The sequence below is a fragment of the Salminus brasiliensis genome, chromosome 12, assembly GCF_030463535.1.
Source record: "Salminus brasiliensis chromosome 12, fSalBra1.hap2, whole genome shotgun sequence".
NCBI lineage: Eukaryota > Metazoa > Chordata > Actinopteri > Characiformes > Bryconidae > Salminus > Salminus brasiliensis.
In genome coordinates, this window is record NC_132889.1 from 37,774,644 (window position 1) to 37,800,381 (window position 25,738).

General features: G+C 41.6%; 2 protein-coding genes across 6 annotated transcripts in view; both read left to right on the top strand.

Moving 5' to 3' along the window:
- Positions 1-25,738, top strand: part of rpl27 (ribosomal protein L27) — a 404,812-nt gene that overhangs the window by 247,929 nt on the left and 131,145 nt on the right. The gene's annotated exons all lie outside the window — the stretch shown is intronic.
- On the top strand, positions 449-25,631 carry abi3a (ABI family, member 3a). Of its 4 annotated transcripts, XM_072693864.1 has the most exons (11): positions 449-629; positions 3,005-3,175; positions 8,333-8,512; positions 12,121-12,179; positions 14,431-14,526; positions 14,964-15,253; positions 17,682-17,801; positions 19,084-19,209; positions 20,940-21,035; positions 22,227-22,352; positions 22,896-25,631. In XM_072693864.1, exons 1-11 carry the CDS (start codon positions 498-500, stop codon positions 23,057-23,059), a joined length of 1,560 nt encoding a protein of 519 aa, XP_072549965.1. In that variant the 5' UTR covers positions 449-497; the 3' UTR covers positions 23,060-25,631. The 4 variants fall into 4 exon arrangements, with proteins under 4 accessions (XP_072549965.1, XP_072549966.1, XP_072549968.1 ...); XM_072693866.1 differs by lacking the exons at positions 449-629; positions 3,005-3,175 and adding an exon at positions 8,110-8,202; XM_072693865.1 differs by lacking the exons at positions 19,084-19,209; positions 20,940-21,035.

Genomic DNA, 25,738 nt, shown 5'->3' on the forward strand with positions numbered 1-25,738 from the left:
ACCTGCTTTTAAAATCAGATCATTGAAAGGGTGGAGGGATACATGCTGCCTTTAGGGTGTAGTGCGGCAAAAAGTAGTCCCCAAGTAAAACACACACACACATATATATATATTTTAAAGACTTTCACTCATTTATCTTTATCATCATCGTCATCACATATGAAACTCCGAAAAGACGTGTAGGTCCACTGATGGCTACATCTGTGTTGTAGCCATGACGACGCCAGCATCACTGTAATTGCCCTGCAGTGTTCCCAGTGGCCATATCAGCAGTATCTGGAGGGCTCGTGAGCACCTCCCTCTCTCTGTGTGCAGGAGGAGGTGGATTACACTGCACTTTTCATTCCTCTCCTCAGACTTCTGCTTTGAGGCCCAGCTTCTCCTTTCAGCTTGAGGAAGCGCTGCTGCTGCCCCCTAGCGGCGCCCTGCGCACACGCACCTCGAGTAGGACGCACAGGGCTTTCCGGAGTCTCACGAGTCCGCCGCCGTGCGTCGCGATGAAGGACCAGAAGAGCTCTGAAGAGATCGATAAAATACTCCAGGATGCTCCTACAGCACGGAAAGCCCTTCTGGACAACTACAACAACCTGTTCGACGTGGCTGAGTACTGCGAGAAGAACTACCTCCAGGTGAGGAGCTTCACACAGTGGAGACCAACGCTTCTCAGCCCTGCTGCTGGAGGACCCTTCTCTTCCCCTCTTGCCCTGCACGTGTTAAAGTCCACCCTGCTCCTCAGCAGGCTCTTCTTAAGGTGCTTTAACTCTGTTTAACTGTGCAGGGCAGGGGGTTCTCCAGGACCAGGGTTGGGAACCATTGGTGGGGATGATGGAGCACTGACAAGTACTGAGGAACTCCAGCATCTCTCAGGGCAGGAGCTGAAGTGGGTTAGGCTCTGTTCTTTGCTTTTTGGATGATTTTGGTGTGATATAAAAGACTGAGCTGCAGGGGAGCAGGAGATCTGGAGCTGGGCCGGCACAGCAGAGTGAAGGTATCTTAATGTTGATGACTTAAATGAAGCTGAGGAGAACGTCGATGTGAGCATTTAAGAAGTTTGAATCCATCACAGTCCGACTTTGAGAGGTTATAACAGCCAGACTAGACTAGTTACTACCCTCCTTTGGATGGGAGAGTGATTACAGTCCATAAACACTGTAATCAAGGGTGCGTCCCAACTGTGTACTAATACCAAACCCACCAGTGAAGCTACACAAGTCTTCTGAGCTTTAGATGGAATAATGATGATGGTGATGATGAGGGTAAAATAGTGGAGAATCTCAACTAAGACAGTTAGGGACTACTTTTTGCCGCACTACAGCCACCCTGCAGCATGTATCCCTCCACTGTTTTAATGATCTGATTTTAAAAGCAGGTTCTAGAGCCGAACTCTTCTCAGAACTCTGGTAGAACCGTGTCTCAGGCATCAGGCAGCGTCTTCATCACCATTAGGTGAAGAACTTTCTGTGAGGAGCTTTTTTTTTATTAGAGCTTCAGACGTCTGCTTCCCTTCACCATCATTCACCACCACTGTGAACTCCAGTTCTGACTGAGTAAGGTTATCTAGAACCATACGTTTTACACCAAACCCCCCCAGACCCCGACCCTGACTGACTCTGTTTACATCTGAACTGTGTAATTCTGCTGGGGTTTTGGAAACTCAGTGGAGTTCCCCTCGTTGGTAGGGTTCCGCACCGTTCTCGGTCATTCCTGGGGATTGTTACCCACTGAATCAACACCAGGAACCCTCCGTGCTGAGCTCCATCTCTCCAGGGCTGGAGCTGGGCTCTGCTGGTTTAGGGTGAGGGGTGTTTTTTAGGTAAGGGACACAGCGAGACTTTATGTAAACTGCTGGAACAGTTCAGAGTGAAACTGGCTGTAAGGCTGGGCGGTGAAATGACGTGCCTGACTTGAGAGGAAGTGGAGAGTTTCGCTGTATTACGGCTCCTTATGAGGAACCACCTCGTCAGATTCTGCAGGACGTTGTCTCTTCTGATGAGATAACAGACTGCAGTGAGAGAGGAGCTCTGCATTCTTTACAGGGGTTTAAAGACCAGAGCTCAGTGAACGTTTACAGACTTCGGTTTGGACCTCACGGCTCGGTATGAGTGTAATACAATGAAAAAAAAATGAATAATAAAAATATACATATATATATATCTATATATTTAAATGTAAAAAGTATGTATAATAAATTTTATTGTGTATATATATATATATATATATATATATATATATATATATATATATATGCAAGATTCGGTTCACACCTCGGTTTGAACCTCACAGTTCGATATAAGTATAACACAATGAAAACATAAAAACAAACAAACAAACAAACAAAAAAATATATATAGTAATGAAAAGAATAATAAGTCATTATAAATACAAAAACAGTTTGTATTTAATTTATTTTATTTTTGTATTTTTTCATTGTATATATATCTATAATACATAACAAATAAAAATAAATATTTAAAAAATGCAAGTGTATATATATATATATACTTACATTTGAAAAATATGTATAATTAATTATTTATTTGTATTATTATTATTATTATTAATTATTTATTATTAATTATATATATATATATATATATATATATATATATATATATATATATATATATATACAGGTCCAGACAACAAATGTATTACTTTGCGTGTCTAAGGTTGTAGTATGTTCAGACTCCTGCAGATGGCGCTGCACAATATAAATACCTGTGACGGATTCCCATATTGAGAAGAGGTGGTGCAGTGCAGTGAGGGTCTCGTTGGATGTGTGGGAAATGGGTCGCAAAGCAGATACAGTTAATGATTGGCTAAAAGGAGGGACTGCATTTGGGCTAAACACCATAGTGTGAAGGAGGAAAGCAGACGGTCATACAGGTCTACCAGCAGTGGCAGAAATCCCTACAGTCTACAGGAACTTCTCACATATGAATGGAGAGCTTTAATTCCAGGTCTAAAGTCAACTGACTCAATCTGACCTTTTCTGTCTTTACAGGCTGGAGGAGATACCACTAAAGCTCTTGAGGAAACCAAGGCCTTCACCGCTCAGTCTCTGGCCAGTGTCGCCTATCAGATTAGCACGCTAGCTTCCAATGTGCTCAAACTGCTGGACGCCCAGAACTCGCAGCTCTGCCAGATCGAGTCCTCCGTCAACCTGATCGGACTGGTATGGAGTTGAGATTTGTTATATGGCCCTGTTCCTTTTCGGGCTTAGCTCACTGTTTGCTGTGTATACACAAGAAGTGTGTAAGTGGGTCTAGTGCACATTGCGCCTCTCTTTAGGCCCCCTAGTGGTGATTCCACTCAAATGGAAATCAAGATTTAGCTGGAAACCACCTCACTGTCTCGGGCAAGGTTGTGGATTCCCTCTTTATGTAGATGTAGCAATACATTGACATCGCTAATGAGGCTAATATTGAGCACTGTGAGAGTAAAACCGAGGCCTTAAGCAGCCTTCAGATGCTTTTATTGCTCGTATTTTAAATAATTTATAAAATAAATAGTCTAAAAACACATTAGTTAACGAAATGAGCAAATTAACTCTTAAAGAGGATTTGGAAGTGTGTGATAAGCCTTGTTGTGTGTTAAAGGGTTAAAAAGCTCTTCGCTAATTGGCGAACACACACTCAGTCGAGTTGGATTTGGCTGTTCAGTACGGCTATTCGCTTATAATTCGAACCCTGTAGCTCCTTCCGCACAGTATGTAAATATTTCTGAATGAATGGACCAATAGAAATGCTCGAAATCCCTTTTACACAGACGTCCTTTCAGAGTTAAGAGCATTTTTGCCCTCTCCTGTAAAGTCACCTTTTTGGAGATACGTGTTTTTCATTGGACAGCTAAAATCACTAAAAGCGACGCTGTGCATGATGAAAGATTGCACATTATATTAGACTATATTAATTACAGCTGTAATTACACCTTTTATTTCAGTGTAAACATTAAAATCGGCTCTTTAACAGGATCAGCCACCGTCTTAATTTCTTTTTAAATGTAAAAACTCAAATTAAACAAAATAATAATAATAATAATAATAAATGTGACAAGTCGAGAATTTAATGATTTTTAGATGATTAGAAAACGGTGGGCCTGACAGAAATGTGCAGCCTCGCCCGCTCTGAAATACTCATTTCTGATCTTCTGCAGGTTTATTAGGCGACTGTATTTATCATTAAATATTAATACATTTTAGATGTAAACGAATAAATAATCAAACTAAAAACTCCTGATTTGGATTCTGAAATATTTCAGATAAAACGTTTATTGTTCCTGAACAACAATCTGCTAACGGGTCTAAACTGAAAGACTGGCCTGTATCTGGTGCAGCTCCACCATAGTAGACCAACTGCCTACCAACCCCCTAGCAACCTCCAGACATACCATAGCAACCACCCTGCAAAGCTGTAGAACTCATTTAGCAACCACTCAGCAACACCATAGTATACACATGAAATACCATAGCAACCACCCTGCAAAACTGTAGAACTCATTTAGCAACCACTCAGCAACACCATAGTATACACATGAAATACCATAGCAACCACCCTGCAAAACTGTAGAACTCATTTAGCAACCACTCAGCAACACCATAGTAACCACATGAAATGCCATATCAACCACTTAGCAACACCATAGCAACCACATAAAAACATAGCAACCACCCTGCAATACTATAGCACTCATGTAGCAGTCACTCAGGAACACCATAGTAACCACATTAAAAACCATAGCTACCACTGAGCAACACCATAGCAACCCTATAAAATAACCATAGCAACCACCTTGCAATACTATAGCACTCATGTTGCAACCACTTAGGAACACCAAAGCAACCACTTTGCAAAACTGTAGAACTCATCTTGCAACCACTTAGCAACACCATAGCAACGACATAAAATACCATAATAACCACCTTGTAATACTATAGCACTCATGTAACACCATAGTAACCACATAGCTACCACTAAGCAACACCATAGCAAACACATGAAATACCATAGCAACCACTTAGGAACACTATTGCAACCATGCTGCAGCACTATAGCACTCATCTAGCCATCTAGATCACCATAGCAACCACTTAGCAAACACAGTTTAGGTGAAACTCCTGCAGACTGCAGCTGTAAGAGGGACGTGGACCTCAGTGTTGTCCCTCAGGAGAGTTCACTGTTTGCAGGGGCCTTCAGCGGGGTAATCCCAGCCTGTCCGAGCCTTTTCACCCTACCCCCCCACCCCGTCCCTCATTTCCTCTCTCTGGCATGGGCCCTGCATGGCATTCCAGAAAGCTCCGTGCCCAGCCTGCCTAACCAGGTCACCTGAGGCAGGCTGCTGGGGGGGAGGATGGGGGCGCTCTCACAGAGAGGGAGAATGAAAGGGCCAGTGTTCAGACGCTGGGAGGCTAAGCGCTACATGCTAACCCTGATTGATGTTCCCCATTGTCTGCAGTTCGCCCAGGAAAAGGGCTGAAATAGCGGCGCCCCTGTTTCCCCTATAAGGGCCGCAGAGGGAAGAGAGATTGGTGTTTTAGGAAGTGGCTAATCTGCTAGCAGGGGTGCGCTGTCAGTAACACACACAGCCCTACAGACACGTCTGCTCATCTGAAGGAGCGCCTCGCTTTGTTCAGGCGATTAGACACAGCTAATTAATGCGAACGGTGTCGTCAGTGTGGGAATAGACGGAACGGGTTAGTTCTGAGTCCAAAAACAAAACAAAGAAAGGAAATCTGAGTTAATACTGATTTACATTCAGTTTATAACAGTTTATTATTATAGTTATTATGCATTAAACATATGTAGATTATTTATACAGTGATGTGCAAACACTTTGGGACCCCCCTGTTCAAACTGTATGTGTTGTTGATGTTACTGAACAAGTCCTCCGCAGGGACCAAACCTGTATATCACTTTTCTGCTCATTTTAGGCACAATTTCTGTTCATTTACTGAATTTTATAACAGAAAACATAATTTAAAAGAGTTTTAATCTTTGTACTCATCATGTTTTCCCCCCAAAATGTTATTTTAAGACAATAAACAATGTGTATATTTATATATATATATATATATATATATATATATATATATATATATATATATGTGTGTGTGTGTGTATATATATATGTGTATACACAGTGTTTATTGTCTTAAAAAAAATACAAAAAAAACCCCAAAAAAAACAACATATATATATATATAAACATCAAGGACATACTAGCTAGCATTTTAACTTTGACACAAATTATGCATATATATATATATATTAAGACAATAAACAGTGTATGTATATATATATCAAATAAAAAACATATATATATATATAATTGGTGTCAATCAATTAATGCATTTTTTTGGGGAAAAACAAATTAATAAAGACATTTTATACCATAAAACATAATTAAAAAGAGTTTTAATCTTTGTACTCATCATGTTTTTTCCCCCAAAATGTTATTTTAAGACAATAAACAATATTTGAATATTTTATTGTTATTTTAATATTATTAAGATTATTTTATTGTTATTTTAATATTATTAAGATTATTTTATTTATTTTTTTGTCCTTGAATTTTTGGGAGAACAAACAAACAAACAGACAAATAAATAAATAAGCTCTAAAATTGTTGTTTATTTTTCCTATAGTATCTCAGTGTAGTTTAGAGAACTAGTTTAGAGCTCGTAAAAAGTCTCTTTACCAACTTTTTAAAAGAGATAAATGGACGATCAGTCATCAGGTGGATCAAATCAAATCACGTTTATTGTCACGTCACATCACACAGGTGTAGAGGTGAGTGGAAAACTTGGGTACATCGTCCCTCACAGCAGTAGAAAAGAGAAATTTACCAAATAGAAATACTGAATATTTACACATTAACTTACACACACACACACACACACTATACACACACTCTCTCTGTGCAGTACTGCACTGGTTTAAGCAGGTAAGTGCACCGGTTTGATATAATCTCAGTGTGGGTGGGTGTGAGTTCAGGTGTAGTGTGGATGGGGAAAGTCTTTGTGGGTGCTGTGTTACTGAGCATAGGGTTAAACTAGGAGCAGCTGTGTGTGTGTGTGTGTGTGTGTGTGTGTAAGAGAATAAGTTAAATTCATAAATTAGTTATGAGATTTAATCCATATTTCAGCATAAATACAGTGTTACACTGATACGTCACTAGACTCTGTAAAGAGAGAGAGAGAGAGAATTAATTTGTGTAAATAAAAAAGAAGATCACTTAATTTATATTAAAAATAAATCTGCTTCTCTATGTGTGCGGCAGGACGATTTATTCCAGACATTTCATCAAACAGAGCTGAATTAGCTGAATTTACAGACTATGAATGGCATAAAGTCCCAACAGTAATGTGAAAGACTAAAAAGCTGTGATTGGCCGAGGTTACTATTTCAGCATAGTGATTTCTGAATACTCTCAGAGTTCAGATATTAGTACTGTGTTTAAATCTAATAATATATAATATATAATAATAACTTATTTTATTATAATTATATATAATTAAAATAAAGATAATTATAATTAATATCATCATTTCTCTGCGTTATTTGAACAGCAGTTTTTGAGTAGTTGTCATTTCTGCAAATGAATAAATAAATGCTCTAAATAGTAATATTTATGTTTTGATTTTAGGGGAAGTGTTGTGCATGGTTTATGAAATATAGCGCTAATGTTCATTTCCCTAAACACACGGCCTATAAATAGTAAAAACAGAGAAACTGAGAATGTAGGGTGGTCTCTTCATTTTTCCGGAGCTGTAGTTATATAAACAACAGCCAGGTTCAGATTATGTCAAAAACTTGTCCGACAGCAAAAAAAACCATTATTCAGCATCTTTATTAATATAATTATTTTGTTAAATGTTAAATTAGCTCTGTTTATGCGTCTATTTGATCGATTTCTGAACCCAATAAATGACAGTGTGTGTGTTTCTGTTTACAGTGAGGAGATTAGTGGCAGTCTAAGTCAAGTGGTTTTTAGCAGTGTTAGTCTAGCGTCCCCTGTTGTGAAATAAAGAAGCACATGTCAGACGTGTCTTGGCTGATCAGCTGAGTCGGGGCTCAGTGATCAGTCACGATTCGCTGGGTGTTCACTGACCTGCAAAGCATACAGGAGCAGGTCAGTGAACACCCGGTGGATTATTGTAAGATAATGTAACAGTGAGTCAGTTTGGAGCTTTCCTGTTGGTCGGTAAGTGTAAACACCACGTAAAGAACAGCTGGTGATTTCAGCAGGACGAACAGTTACAGTGTTTCCAGGGAATGGCAGAAGCCTAGAGTGTGTTGTCCAGTGTGAAATGACCCTTTGTGTTTGTGTGCAGACGGTGGACATGCACAGGGAGAAAGTGGCCCGTCGAGAGATCGGTGTCTTTACCATGGGGAAGAGATACACCAGGAGCAACAAAGTCATCCCACCGGCGGAAGGGAAAGGGTCCCAACCCAAATACACCCGAACACCCATCTCATACTCGGCTCTGGACACACTCGGCCACGGCATGAAGGTAAACACTCTGTACCCAACTCCTCATTAATCAGCAGAACACACACACACACACACACACTGGTTTCACAGTCTCTACACACTACATACATGACCTACTATGAATTATTTGGTATCAGTGTCCACTATGAATTATCTGTATTTTATGAATTATTCAGTATCTACTATGAATTATTCAGTATCCACCATTAATTATTACGTATCCACTATGAATTATTCTGTATTCCCTATAAATTATTCAGTATTTACTATGAATTATTCAGTATCCACTATGAATTATTCAGTAACTACTATGAATTATTCAGTAACTACTATGAATTATTCAGTAACTACTATGAAATATTCAGTGTCCACTATGAATTATTCAGTGTCCACTATGAATTATTCAGTATCCACCATGAATTATTCAGTGTCCACTATGAATTATTCAGTATCCACCATGAATTATTCAGTATCTACTATGAATTATTCAGTAACTACTATGAATTATTCAGTAACTACTATGAAATATTCAGTGTCCACTATGAATTATTCAGTGTCCACTATGAATTATTCAGTATCCACCATGAATTATTCAGTATCCACTATGACTTATTTAGTAACTACTATGAATTATTCAGTAACTACTATGAATTATTCAGTAACTACTATGAAATATTCAGTGTCCACTATGAATTATTCAGTGTCCACTATGAATTATTCAGTATCCACCATTAATTATTCAGTATCCACTATGAATTATTCAGTAACTACTATGAATTATTCAGTAACTACTATGAATTATTCAGTATCCACCATGAATTATTCAGTATCCACCATGAATTATTCAGTATCTACTATGAATTATTCAGTAACTACTATGAATTATTCAGTGTCCACTATGAATTATTCAGTATCCACCATGAATTATTCAGTATCTACTATGAATTATTCAGTGTCCACTATGAATTATTCAGTATCCACCATGAATTATTCAGTATCTACTATGAATTATTCAGTAACTACTATGAATTATTCAGTGTCCACTATGAATTATTCAGTATCCACTATGAATTATTCAGTAACTACTATGAATTATTCAGTATCCACCATGAATTATTCAGTAACTACTATGAATTATTCAGTATCCACCATGAATTATTCAGTATCCACCATGAATTATTCCACTACAAATTATCCAGTGTTCACTATTATTCAGAAAGCACCACAGATTTTTGTATTTACTATAAATTTTCAGTGTCTATCATGGTTTTGGTGTCATTATTATTTTAGCACGTTTTTGTCACATTTTGTCTGTGAACAAAGACCCAGCAGCATTCAGTTTAGTTTATAAAAAATCTAATTTACACAGATTTACCTCAAAAGCCGTCTAGAAATGATTCAATTCTCCAGAGCTTCATTAGATTTAGCCCTGAAGCTACGAGGCTAATGTAGCTAACAGGCACTGGAAGCTTATGCCCAGCTGATTAGCCGGGTGCTAACAGACTGACGCTAAGCCATCTCACACTCTGCTCTAGTAGTCGTCTTTGGGCTCTGTTTACAGGCTACATATAGCACATTAGCAGTGCTAATGAACAGCGAGTCGTACGATCTCAGAAACCCCACAGTCGAGCGTGTTTCTGTGTGTGAGCGTGAAAGTGTGGGGTCAGGGTGCTCAGGGTTTGCCACTGAAGCCATTCTGTTTGTGTGTGTCTGAAACTGGACGCAGCTAAAAGCGCTAAAACAGATTAGCGTGTCTCTATAGTGTGATTTCTCAGCTTCAACACACACTTCACCACTTCCTGCATATAGAGCAGCTCGGCTAACATCAATTGGCAGTACACACACACACACACACACACACACACACACTCAGTTTCTTGCACTGCACTTTAAAAAGGGAACACACACACACACACACACACACACGCATAAGCAAAAAGTAAGCTTTTTCAGTCTCTCTCTTCCCTATTTTGCTTCTTTCTCAAACACAGGCCTATGCATACGCATGGTGCATTAAAGGACAAAAGTATTGGGACACCTGCTCATTCCTTGTTTCTTCTGAAATCAAGGGTAATAAAAAGAGCTGATCCTGCTTTTGTTGGAGTGACTGTCTCTACTGTCCATCCCATCCAAAAGTACTGGATGGAGCACCACCATCCATCATTCCAGAGAGCACAGATCTTCCACTGCTCCACAGCTCAATGCTGCTGGGGGCTTTATACCCCTCTACTAGCCCACACCTGGCATTAGACAGCATGGTGCCAATCTGTTCATGATTATTTATCTGCTCCAGAGAGTCCTAATGTATTGGCAGTACTTCTGTACATGGACTAGGCAAGCTGTGTATGCGTGCATTTGCAATCGGTGCAACTCAAAGTAGCTGAATGTGGTTATTGGAAGGGGCGTCCACAAACATTTGGACAGGTAGACTAAGCACGCTCACACACTCTCTCTCTTTCTCTCACACACACACACACACACACAGTAGCCTGGCTGGCAGGCAGCCACAAAGCACCGTGGGAAAAGAGTGTGAGGCATCAGTTGGTACTGTGTGGACTAATTTGGCTCAGTGATGCCTTCACACAATCCTTACTGCATCCAGAGCGAACACACACACACACACACACACACACACACACACACACACACACAGGCTCGAAGCTACAGGCAGCTGAAAGAATTCGCTTCTTCAAATGCACAGCTCCAAAACACACATTCACACACAGACCACAGACCTCCAGTACGGCCTATCCATACTAACTGCCAGGATTCACATACTGAACTGCTGCACTACATGTCCAAATGTTTGTGGACACCCCGATTAATGAATGCACTTAGCCACTTTAAGCTGCACCCATTGCTGACATATATGTGCAAATGCACACACACACACACACACAGCTTGTCTAGTCCCTGTAGAGAAGAAGTACTGCCAATAGAATAGGACTCTCTGGAGCAGATATTAAACATGACCCTATTGGCACCATGCTGCCTAATGCCAAGCGTGGGCTAGAGGGGTATAAACCCCCCCAGCATTGAGGAGCTGTGGAGCAGTGGAATAACTGTGCTCTCTGGAATGATGATGGTGGAGCTCCATTCAGTACTTTTGGGATGGGTTGGGGAGTTGGGAATGAGGTGGGGTGGTGATCATCAGCCAACATCCTTCTATCAAAAATCTGTCAGAATCTAGTAGAAAGTCTTCTTCCCTGGACAGTAGAGACAGTTACTCCAACAAAAGCAGGGTCAACTATTTTTAATAACCTTGATTTTAGAAGAAACAATAAATGAGCAGGTGTCCCAATACTTTTGTCCATATAATGCATGTACAAAAGCATGATAAGTGAAAGTCCAGTGTATGTTAGCAGTGTTAGCCTAGCATCTCCCACTGTAAACTAAAGAAGCACACGTCTTGGGTGATTGACAGCATCTGGGGTCAAAGGTCAATCATGATCATTTTTTTGATGAACTGTTCTTTTAACTACATATTAAATTACATATTAAATAATAATCATCTATAGTGGTCTGCTAAGTTTTTCAAGAGGAGTTTATTGTGGTGATGATGTCGTACTGTCATGTTTCCACCAGTTCCACCAGTTACCAGCTCTGTTCTCCTTCTGTTCTTCACAGGACTCCAAGAAGCCACAGGAAAGAACGGCGACCATGACCCGCAAACACAGTGCAGTGGGGTACGTCACACACTCTATTCATCTGGAGACTATACCTCCAGTAATATCAGTCTCAAAAGTGACGCATTCAATGTGTCTTCCGCAAATTGATTGGAATGGATTGATATGGGTGCATAGCGGTTGGGTATGAATGGATATGGGTGGGTATTATTATGAATAGATATAGATGGTATGGGTATGAATGGATATGGGTGGGTATTATTATGAATAGATATAGATGGTATGGGTATGAATGGATATGGGTGGGTATTATTATGAATAGATATAGATGGTATGGGTATGAATGGATATGGGTGGGTATTATTATGAATAGATATAGATGGTATGGGTATGAATGGATATAGATGGGTGTGGATAGCTATGAGTGGGTATGGATGTTGGTTATGGTTTTGGTATGGAGAGCTATGGGTGATATGTCTATGGGTCTGGCTGTTTATGTGTATGGGTGGGTCTGTATGGGTATGTGTATAGGCATGGGTGGATCTTAATGGGTATGTGTATAGGTATATTTATAGGCATGGGGGGGTCTGTATGGGTATGTGTATAGGTATATTTATAGGCATGGGTGGGTCTGTATGGGTATGTGTATAGGTATATTTATAGGCATGGGTGGGTCTGTATGGGTTGGTGGATGGGTATGTGTATAGGCATGGGTGGGTCTGGATGGGTATGTATAGATATGTGTGGGTCTGGCTGGGTATGTGTATGGCATTGGTGGGTCTGGATGGGTATGTGTATAGGCATGGGTGGGTCTGGATGGGTATGTGTATAGGCATGGGTGGGTCTGGATGGGTATGTATAGATATGGGTGGGTCTGGATGGGTATGTATAGATATGGGTGGGTCTGGATGGGTATGTATAGTTATGGGTGGGTCTGGCTGGGTATGTATAGATATGGGTGGGTCTGGATGGGTATGTATAGATATGGGTGGGTCTGGATGGGTATGTATAGATATGGGTGGGTCTGGCTGGGTATGTATAGATATGGGTGGGTCTGGATGGGTATGTATAGATATGGGTGGGTCTGGCTGGGTATGTATAGATATGGGTGGGTCTGGCTGGGTATGTGTATGGCATGGGTGGGTCTGGATGGGTATGTGCATAGGCATCTGTGGGTCTGGATGGGTATGTTTATAGGCATGGGTGGGTCTGCATGGGTTGGTTTCTTGGTGTGTATAGGCATGGGTGGGGTGGGTCTGGATGGGTATGTATAGATATGGGTGGGTCTGGATAGATATGCGTATAGCCATGGGTTGGTTTCTTGGTTTGTATAGGCATGGGTGGGGTGGGTCTGGATGGGTATGTATAGATATGGGTGGGTCTGGATAGATATGTGTATAGGCATGGGTACGTCTGGATTGGTATGTGTCTGGGTATGTATATAGGCATGGGTGGGTTTGGATGGGTTAGTGTATGGCATGGGTGGGTCTAGATGGGTATATGTATGGGCATGGGTGGGTCTATATGGGTTGGTTTCTGGGTATGTGTATAGGAATTAGGGGGTCTGAATGGGTTGGTGTATGGGTATGTGTATAGGAATTAGGGGGTCTGAATGGGTTGGTGTATGGGTATGTGTATAGACATGATGGGTCTGGATGGGTATGTGTTGATATGGGTGGGTCTGGATGGGTATGTGTATAGACATGGGTGGGCCTGGGTAAAGGCTGTATTTGCAGTGTCTGTATGTGGAGTGAACCCATTGAGACTGATAAAGATAATTGGGTTTTCTTTGATTTGGGCTCTTTCTGATTCTTCTGGTATTTGTATAAGTTGGTAAATAAAAAAATGTCAACATCAGTACCATAGAACAAACAGTGATATTGTGCCCTTTGTAGAAATAATGTACACATCTGAATCAGATAAGTTCAGTTCACATATCTCATATCATACACTCGGGTCTGGGTGTGAGGAGGAAGTAAATAGGCGTCTAATGCACAAAATAAACCTCTCAGCTTTCACCGCTTTCATCAGTTCTACAAAAATGTGTCTCTTTATCAGGAAGTTCATTTAGTTTTGCTCAAACCACTTCCTCTGCACGCTCTGCTCACAGTCACTTAAAGAAGCCTGCAGTCACAGTGTGAGAGTTTCAGTTTGAACTGGCTGTGAATAGACAAGCACCAGAGCAGTGTTTCCATACAGAGATATCATCAGACGGTGGAACAAAAGAACATGTCTCATGCACACTATTTCACTCTGCTGTTGCCTCATTGTGTGTGTGTGTGTGTGTATGTGTGTGTGTGTGTCCTTGCAGTAGGAACAATCGTCCTGCAGAGCCTGTGCAGTGTCCAGTGGCCCCATCTTTGTCCCGTGGAGCGTCCCAGACCTCCCTCAATGAGAAATCTGTCACGTAAGAGCACTTCACCAAACACTGTTATTTTACCTTACATTCTCACAATAAGCTCTGCTCTGATTGGCTGGTTTACGGCATTAGTACAGCTCACAGAGCCCCACCCCACATTATGGCCCAGTTTAAACACTGTCGTTATTCCCCAGTCTTACCGGACAGAGCCGCTGTCCTCTCTCTGTGTCCTCTCAGTGTGATGTACAGTCAGCAATCTGAAGAGATTGTAGCTGGTTAGCTTTTAGCCTTGCCCCCACGCTCGCTTCCCCGGGTTTGTCTTTCTGGAGTCTTACCAGTAAAAAATACAAGCTGGAGTGAGTTCAGCTCCAGTCTGGTTCAGCTGAGGGCGTCCAGTTAGTTTTGGAGAGAGCGAGCGATGCCTACGTGATTTACCAGGAAACCTTCTCGGTCACCTTTAACAATTTATTCCTGCTTTCCTTCAGGTCCAGCTTCGGAAAGGCTGTGCCCCCGCCGGTGGTGCCCAATTGGCCCATGTCCCCGGATTCTGACATCATCACCACGCTGTTGGACGATGGGTCCACACTCCTGCCTCCACCGCTGGAGGGCGAGAAAGAAGGCAAGTTCGAACCGGGTGCTCCTCCACCCCCACCGCCTCTGCTGGACTCCAGCGACCTCCTGCCGCCACCACCCCTGCCCCCTGCAGAGGAGAGTCCTGACCCTGTTGACATGAGTGGCATTCCTCCACCTCCACCCGCCCCACCTCTGGAGACAGGTGAGAGTCTCCATGCAGAATCGGTGTAAATGTGATGGTAAAGGTGTGGTTGTGGCCTAATTTTACATCAGTGATCAATTAAAAAAACAGGTAGATAATAAAAATAATAATAATAATAATAATAATAATAATAATCATGCATTTACATTTTCAGCAGCTATCTGAGCCTTATGTAGAGCTAGGAGTCCTACCCAAGGACTCTTATAGGTGTGTTTGCCAGGCCGGGATTCAAACTCGAGTCTGCCATAGGCAAGGTCAAGTCAAGTGTTATCCACTACACCAACCAATAACCAATAATATTAATACAGTTAATAAAAAAATATATAATAATCAAATCAAATCAAATCAAATTTATTTGTATATCAATTCTAAACCTCAGATGAACTCATGAGTGTTTTGTAGAGTTTGGCTCCGTAAAGCACAAAACCCTGATCTTCCAGCTTGTTCCGGCTGCTGCGCTTCCCCAGATCTCCACATCGAGGGTGTCTTTCCCCACTAGCATGTCGACTCTTCACCTTGCTGTGTAACCAACAAGCTGATTGGCTCTTGTTGCTTTATCCATAAACAGACGTTATGTGGAGCGTTATGAGAGCTCCCATTCACATTTCTAACATCTCTGGCTGGACTGTATACCTGGACAGTCCTGGGGCTCTAGTCGTACCACAGAAGGTGTGTCTTATAGGATCAGCAGCTATCCTGGGCTCATCCTGGGCTCAACAGCTACCTTAACCTGTTTAGTCCTGTTGGCATTGAATAAAAGGAACTGTTGTGAACTGACAATATTAAATCATATTAGGGATCAATTTCAGGGCTTCTTTGGTTCTTTAGTTTCTTTAAGTGTTCGGCTCGTCTCTGCAACCAAATCAGAACTGTGATGCGATAACACTCCCTCTGGTGTTCTGTTTGTATTATCCAATCAAATCGAATTAAGTTTACACAGGTGTAAAGGTGAGTGAAAAGCTTAGGTGCATCGTTAACTTATACTATACATATACACACACATTATATACACACACACTTACATTTACGGCATTTAGCTGGCGCTCTTATCCAGAGCGACTTACAAGGTAACTCGTATTACAGAGGAGGACAGTCACTCAGACCGGGAGTCGAACCCCAGTCCCCCACATGGTGTAATAGCTCACTGGCAGGTAGTGGTGCTATATCTGTTGTGCCACATCAACCACACACACTGTACATATTCTCTATTTACAATATTGCACTGATTTAGAGCTGTTTAAGTGTACAGGTTATATATATAAATATATAAACACTGGATGGGTGTGAATACAGGTGTAGTGTGGGTGGGGCGAGGTCTCTGTGCATGCTGTGTGACTGAGCATAGGACGTCCAGGAGTAAGTGCAGGGTGCAGGGTGTGTTTGTGTAGGGTGGAGGTGCGACGATAGCTTGTGGACTGTGGACCGGTCTGTGACCACTATTGTTGGTATGATATGTGTTATTTAATGTAAACAGTATGTAGCTTAGTCTTTATGTATCTGCCCGGGAACTGCAGCTGAAAATGAGCCGAATTGGCTAAACTGGCACGTTTACGTCTTTGCCAGCTGCACGTCATCAGCAAAGCTCAAAAACCTGGTTGTTTTTATATAAAAAATATACCAGTTCTGCTGAGGGTGTCATCGGTGCAGTGCTCCTACTAACCCCAGCTAAATCTGCTAACTGTCCCGTTGAGGGAATAGCAAGCAGGGTTGCCAGGTTGAGCAGAATTAGCAGGACTTTACTGTGTCAGTGCTACTGACCAAAGTGACCAAAATCACATGGGCTAAAGTGGTTAGTATGCTGTGCTCACAAATTGTAATAAACTTTTCCACCGCCTGCCATCAAATTTTCTGAAACATTTGGCAACCCGGGTAAATTTAGAAAGTAGGCTTTAAAAAAACCCATAACTTTCACCCGTGACTGCATTTTCAAACTCTTTCCTGCAATTAGACAGGAAAACCACAAACTAGGCAACCCTGGTGACTGGACTTCCTCTCGTTTGTACTAATGCTTATGTCATTGAATGCAATCAAATCCTCACAGCAATGCTCTGCTCCAAAATCTAGTAGAAAGTCTTCTTCTCTGGACAGTAGAGACAGTTACTCCAACAGAAGCAGGATCAGCTCTTTTTAATACAATAAATGAGCAGATGTCCCAATACTTTTGTCCATATAGTGTACCACAAACTAGGCAACCCTGGCAGCTGGACTTCCTCTCGTTCTCTGTGTGAGGAGACACAGACCAACAGCGCCACCTAGTGTAAGTGTACTGAAGCAGCAGCTGCTCAGAGTTCAGGCCTTTGCTGTGAACACCAGCAGAATCACATGCTCTGAGTGAATGATTAACTTGTGTGTGTGTGTGTGTGTGTGTGTGTGTGTATGTGTGTGTATGTGTGTGTGTGTGTGTGTGTGTGTGTGTGTGTGTGTGTAGTGCCAGAGGAGATCAGCTTGCCTCCTCCAGAATCTCTGGTTGACCTCCTCCCTCCTCCAGAGAGCGACTGCCAGCAGCTTCCAGCACCCCCACCTCTGCCCGGAGAGGAGAGCGGAGAAGGTAGAGAACTACTGTTCAAAAGTTTGGACACACTTGGCGTATTAATCATCTGCTTTGTTGAGTCAGATTTAATCATATCTTGTGCGCTGTAGATAGCAGCGTCAAACATCTTTTGTGATATTACATTATGAATTAAGATATTAATCGATAAGAACTTAATTCTAGTACTATTTAATTAATTTATTTATTTATTTATTAGAACTTCAATATCTTCAATAAATTCATTAAAAATGCATTTTGTTCTTATTCATAAACACAGCTTAAGAGAGCGCTGTTCAGAAAACTGTCAAATATAATGACATACTTAGTCATATCAGAACATTATGACCACCCCTGCTTTCGAAAAACCTTGGTCCAGACTGTATCCGTCTGTTTCTCTGCAGCATCCTCTCACCCTGTTTGTTCTTCAGTGCTCAGGACCCCACAGGACTGACCACCACAGAGCAGACTGTGGTCATTTTTGGGGTGGTGGGTCAGCATTCTCAGCACTGCAGTGACACTGTCTGACATGGTGGTGGCGAGTGTGTTAGTAGTGTGTGTTGTGCTGCTGGTACGAGTAGTGGGCCAGACACAAGGGTGGTCATAATATTTTGATATGACTGTGTAGATATTGTGTGTAGATATTATATATATATATATATATATATATATACATATATATATATATATATATATATGTGTGTGTGTGTGTGTGTGTGTGTGTGTGTGTATTGTATATATGGTGAAAATGTCTTTGAGCATCATGATGTCATTTGTGGCAATATTGTGGCAATATTATACTGCTGTGCTTGCTGACTTTTAGCTGTGTGTGTGTGTGTGTGTGTGTGTTTATGTTGGTGTTAAGGATCACATGTTTCATTGCTTGTTGATTTACGCTGCCTGTCAAAAGTTTGGTGACCTAAATGGGAGGTTACGCTCATAAGCAGTTGTTTTAGTCCTTTGGGTGTGAACTGATCTTCAGCTCCCAGCTTCATTTTCCTCAAAGTGTCTTCCTTAGTATGAAGATCAGATCCTGACCTAAATGATGATCTGATCAGAAGCTTTTTTGGCCCAAACGTGGTTTAAACACATGCAGGGTTTCAGTTCAGGTGAGAGAAGACATCACGGCATGAGGAGAACATCAGCAGCCTTTGACCTAATACCCAGTCTAGCACTGTGTCTGATACTGACACCTCTGGATGGCCAGTTATAATAGCAGTGTGTGTCCCTGGTGGTTCAGCTAAAGTGTGTGTGTGTGTGTGTGTGTAAGCTGACGTATTTCTCTTTGTGTGCTGCTGTTCAGCTCGTCGCTCTCGTCGCTCCAGAACTCGCCTGCCCCCCAGCTCGCGCTCTCTCTCTCTGAGGCTCCGCCGGGGCCCTGCCACACGCCTCCACACACACTCGCTCTACCTGCCCTCCACACACTCACGTAAGGCCCAGATACTAGACTAGACACTAGACTAGAGCCAGCTAGTTCATAACTAACCCAACCCAAAACACTCGACAAGGAGAATATCTCATACACTATATGTCCAAATGTTTGTGGACACCCCTTTTTAATAAATGCATTTTCAGCTACTTTAAGTTGCACCCGTTGCTGACACATATGTGCAAAAGCACATAAACAGCTTGTCTAGAGACGTAATGCCAATAGAATAGGACTCTCTGGAGCAGATAAACATGATGAGCCTATCGGCACCATGCTGCCTAATGCCACACATGGGCTAGAGGGGTGTAAAGCCCCCCAGCATTGAGCTGTGGAGCGGTGGAGGAACTGTGTTCTCTGGAATGATGGATGATGGAGCTCCATCCAGTGCCCAGGAGTTGGGGATGAGGTGAATGGGGTGGTACATACTCAAACTCATCCTGACCTCACTAATGCTTATGTCATTGAATGCAGTCAAATCCTCACAGCAATGCTCTGCTCCAAAATCTAGTAGAAAGTCTTCTTCTCTGCACAGTAGAGACTGCAGTGGTTCCAACAAAAGCAGAATCAGCTCTTTTTAATACAATAAATGAGCAGGTGTCCCAATACTTTTGTCCATATAGTGTATCTAATTCACATCGCATTCCTTGGTGACCCGCTCTCCTCAAAGTGCATTGAGGTGTTCAGTGACCTTTAATAGACTGGCCTACGTGGTTTCTGACACTGTATGACTCACTGTTATCTAGAACATGAGCACAATGAACCGAGAAGTCTCTGGCTTCTAGATGCTGCCACTGTTTTTAGCAATGCTAACGTTCTTCAGGCCGTATTTCTAGAAACCACATACGCAGTTTCTGTCAGAAGCAAAGTCTGAACACCTTGTCCAGTTATTACTAACCGGGTTATGACTAGATTATTAATAAATCATATTCATATTAATAAATCATCGAGATATTTGGATATTTAGTGTTTTTTTCACGAGGATGTACATTTTATGGATATGCAGCTCCTTGGATACTGTTCATTTGGAGAACCCCTCAGCGTTGTGGTGCCTTGTGGTTCTGCCATCTACACTATGTGTCCAAAATTATCCAACCACCCCTTCGAATGAGTGAATTCAGCTGCTTTAACACACATTATTATTCTGTAATTAATGCAAAAACCATTATGAATTATTTGCGAATTATTTGTGTGTCCCATAGGGTTCTATTCTAGGGTTTCTTGCATTGCTGCTGACAGTAATGTAGTAGATATTAGAGTAAAGAACTGAAGTGTGGGCCTACATACAGGGTTTAATGTGTTAAGCTCCACCCAGTGTAGATACAGATGTTCAGTCATGAAACCCCTCCAGCCTCCAGCTTTGGGCTGTGGAGCACTGGGACTGGGTTCTCTGCCAGCCAATACCTTTAGGATGAGCTGGAGTGGCAGCTGACCTAACTGATGCTCCTGAGTGGCTGAATGCAGTCCCAGCCTGCTCACAGCAATGTTCCAGTTCCAACATCTAGTGTAAAGCCTTCCCAGAAAAGTAGAGGCTGTTACTGCGGTAAAGGAAGACAAACGCCCTGTTAATACTCTTTCCCGATTGCCAGAAAAGCACTGCGAAGGAGGCGTCCACATACTTTTGGACACATAGTGCACGCTTGATTTAGAGTAGTGACTGAAGTACAGTATGTTGACCGTAGCATCATAAATGCTCCGCATGATTGGTCCGTTTCTCTGCAATCGCCTGTCAGTCATGATCCCCCCGCCCCCTCCGTATCCTCCTCCTATGGCTCCGCCTGCCTCTCTGAGTCCGCTGTGCCGGATCCCTGCCCGCCTGCAGCACCTGGGTGAGTCTGGGCTTCTGCTTCTTCTCTCTGCTCTTCATCGTCATTCACTTCCTCCTCTCTGCAGTTCAGTACATGTACTGTTAAAGGTTTAGTTCATGGAAAAACAAATATTTCCGCCTCCATTTAAGGAAACAGCGGCAAAAACAGCTTGTTTTGTATCAGTAATGGTTGTGATGTCACAAGCATGAGATCATTTGCATATGTCAATTTGCACATGGCCTACATCTTTAGTTAGTACACCCCCTTCAGCCTACAGCAGTTTAGCTCCACCCATTCAGCACACAGCTGTTTAACCTAATCCTTTGAGCTAATGACAGTTTAGCCCCACCCATTCTGCCTATAGCAGTTTAGCCCCACCCATTCTGCCTACAGCAGTTGAGCCCCACCTATTCAGCATACAGAAGTTAAACCCCATCCATTTAGCCTATAGAACTTTAGCTCCGCCCATTCAGCCTATAGCAATCTAGCTCCACCCATTGAGCCTACAGAACTTTAACTCCACCCATTCAGCCTACAGCAGTCTAGCCCTGCCCATGTGGCCTATAGCAGTTGAGCCCCACCTATTCAGCCTACAGAAGTTTAGCTCTACCTATTCAGCCTACAGCAGTTTAGCTCCACCTATTCAGCCTACAGAAGTTTAGCTCTACCTATTCAGCCTACAGCAGTTTAGCTCCACCTATTCAGCCTACAGCAGCTTGGCCTCACCCTTTTAGCCTACAGAAATTTAACCCCACCCTTTCAGCCTATAGAAGTTTAACCCCACCCATTCAGCCTACAGCACTTTAGCTCCACCTATTCAGCCTACAGCAGTTTAGCTCCACCTATTCAGCCTACAGCAGTTTAGCCCCACCCATTTAGCTTTTCCCCACAGTCCTGAAGATTTTAGTCCCTATTTAAACCCAAAGTGCTTTCTGAACGAGGTGTAATACAGGGCAGCCATTCAGAACCAAGCTTTACATTTAATTTATTGCATTATTTATTTTTATGTATATATTTTATATTTAATATTTATATAATTTAACAGTTTTAAAGGTAACAATGAAAACAATAGCAGCCTGTTTAAGATGCTGTAGAAAATGCTAATGATCTTGTAGGAATCTGGAGCAGGTATGAAAGAGGATGTAGCGATGGCCCGTTTTTACAGAGCTAATTCCCAAGGATTTAATAAGACGTGTTTTGACCTGTTTTTAGACCTGGAGATTCCAGCCCCTCCGCCCCCCGTGCCCATGGACTGCATGGACGGCTTTGATGACATTCCTCCTCTGCCTCCCCCAGTGGACTACGACACCTCCGCACCTGCAGATTACCTGGAGAGAGGTACGGCACTGCTCAGAAAACCTAGAAATCTGTCTTTAGCACTGACATACACTATATGTCCAAAAGTTTGCGGACACCCCTTCTAATGAATGCATATTTGGCTACTTTTAAGTTGCACACATTGCTGATACAAATGTGCAAATGCACACACACGCAGCTTGTCTAGTGCCTGTAGAGAAGAAGTACTGCCAATAGAATAGGACTCTCTGGAGCAGATCAACATGATGAAGCTATTGTTCTCTGGAATGATGGTGGTGGTGGGATGAGTTAGGGAGTTGGGCATCATCATCTAACATCCTGCTGAGTGCAATCAAATCCTCACAGCGATGCTCTAACCAAAATCTAATAAAAAACCTTCCTCCCTGGACAGTAGAGACAGTTACTCCAACAAAAGCAGGATCAAATTTGATTTCAAAAGAAGAAATGAACAAGCAGGTGTCCCAATACTTTTGTCCGTATTGCGTATTGAAATTGTGCTTATAAACACATGTAAAAGTGCCTTTAACTGTTCTTACTTTGTTGTCATTCTCCTTTCCTGCCAAGTGGTGGCACTGTACAGCTACGACACGGGCAAGCCGGGCGATTTGGCCTTCCAGGTGGGGGATGTGATCTACGTGACCAAGAGGAACGAGGATGGCTGGTGCGAGGGGGTCCTGAACGGGTTGGAGGGATTTTTCCCTGGAAATTACGTGAGCACTGCCAGCTAATTGACCACATCAGCATCGGTAGACTGGACAGGACGGCTGGAATGTTTGGACCAACAGTGCCATGTACACAAATCACCAAATCATAGACAACAGTGCTAGAGGTTTACTATTCAGCAGTGCTTTTCTAGCTGAAACGATGCAGTTTGGAGAAAATTGCTAGTTCTATAACAGGGCTGGGTGCCCAGGATGTCCAGATGGTCAATAGAGTGATAAGGTCATTACAACCATGCATCCCCAGCAGCCCCATACTAACCTACAAACCACTTTTTAAGCAGTCTGAAGCTCCCAGCAAAGTAAAACACAGGTAAAACTGCAGGTAAATCCCACAGAGTATCATTCAGCAGCAATAATGAACCACTTGGACCCCATTTAAAATTTTAATACAAAGTTACTGTTTATTTACTGGATTTAACATAATTATAAAAAATGAGATATAAAATATTAAAAGTAAATATTAAAACTAATTAAATTAATGTTTCCCCCCTCAAAATCTGTTTAATTGTGAAATTGCCGTATTTAAGTTTGCTGTAGAGGATTTGTTCAATTAATTACACTTAGAAACTCCACAAATATAACATGTGGGGTGCACAGACTTTTGCACACAGCTGAAAATGCAGCTAGCGATGAGATGGTGTATCAGTATCACGGTATAAAGCTAATCAAATCACATTAAAATGTATTAGTTGTGAAATGCTTTGATGACTTTCTGGTCATATAAAACATTAAAAAGAGGATAAAAATATTTAGATTCAGAAATAAGATAAATATATATATATATAAATAAATAAAAATAATAATAATAAAATCTAAAATATTATATATATATATATATATATATATATATATATATATATATATATATATATACGCAGTTTTAATGAGCAGTCTAATGTGTAAAAATGTGCCAAATTGTGTATGCTGTCAATCATATAATCATGTAATAGAATATCATAATCATATAAAGGATCAATCACCCAGCCCTGTTGTATGAAATATCATTAATATAATAAAAATGATTGATTTTATAAGACTCTCAATAATCACGGTAGGATTCCCTCAGAGTTCACAGATATTTAATACTAACCGAGGGGTCCTGAGCTGAGCCTCCGTGTCCCGGCCCGGTCATGTGACTGATCTTAGAGCTCAAGTTCACAGAGGCTCTTCAGTCTAAAGCAGTTCCACAGGCTGTCTGTAGCGTTGTGAGGGATGATTGTACACGGAAGGGGTACAGTATGTGCTGTGTGGTGTAAAAAATGAATGAACTGTGCTTTAGTTTGAAGATTTCTGTGTGAAATTTATAATATTTATTTAAATGCAGTTTAATAATCAGGACACTCTGTTAAACCCTTTGTCCTTTTGGACGTACTTAAACATCTGGATGTCTGATCTTTATGTGGTCAACACTGAGAGATGGAGGTGATCTGACTGAACTCACACACGTCTTTAATTATCATTAATAAAATGGAATTAATAGACATGTAAACAGTGTGTGTGCTCCAGTAAGACCACCATGATCAGACTTCCATGATCAGACTTCTTTACTCATCTTGAGGTCTGATCTTGCTAGGGTGGTCCGACCTGGTCATGTTGGTCAGATGTTCCATTGGTTCTAATTATTTTTAATTACAGTGATTTCTAACTGTTCTGAGATTTTCTTAAAAAACCCTTCCCAGACTCCTCTGCAGACTCTCCACCCTTCTTTCTAAAGGCCGCAGAGAGCTCTCTGGATCTGGCCATGATGATGATCTTCTTAACCCCTCACTTCAACCATCAATCCAGATCAGACCAGACTAAACGTCTGAGGTTTAAATAAGACTCCAGACTCCTCCAGAATAATCCTCTCCAACCATGTTCTGATCATCTGCAGCTGATCTTCTGCTCCTGAGTCTGATTCTACACATCTGAAGGAGTGATACATGTGGGGGGACTTTTTACATTTCTATTAATTTCATTTTATTAATGATGATTAAAGATGTTTCTTCAGGTGTGTGAGTTTACATTTACATTTACATTTAAGGCATTTAGCAGATGTTCTTCTCCAGAGCGACTTACAGAAGAGCTTCACTGTTTACTCAAGAAAAACCTCAGTTCAAAATTAAAGCTCCTCTAATCTTAGACTCTACTAAACACAAGTCAATATGGAGACCATAGTACTCTTCTCTTAACCTGAGTACTCTCAGAAGAGGAGGGTCTTCAGGCTGGGTTTGAGGACAGTGAGTGTTGGACTGTTCGGACACTCAGGATAAGTTCGCTCCACCACTTCGGTGCAGGACAGTAAAAAGTCTGGATGCTCGTCTTCTGTGGATCTTAAAGGATGGACTTGAAGCTCGAAGGGCTGCGTTAGATCACCTCCATCTCTCAGTGTTCATCACATAAAGGTCAAACATCCAGATGTTCAAAGGGTTTCATGGGGTGTCCTAACTTTATCACATGACTGTATGTACACAGGAGTGTCTGAACCTCTAACTACTTTGCTAACTGATAGCTTCTCATGTTGGAGAAGCTTTTTCTTGTACGTCATGAACTGAACATAGTAAATCAATATAATATAATAAATATCAGTAGACTCTTACTGAAGGGCTCACCTTGCCTCTCGAGAGTGTTTTCACACACACCATTCAGACCCTCACAGGTGGAGGTGGTATCAGTGCTGCATGTGAAGGGGATCTGGGCCACTTT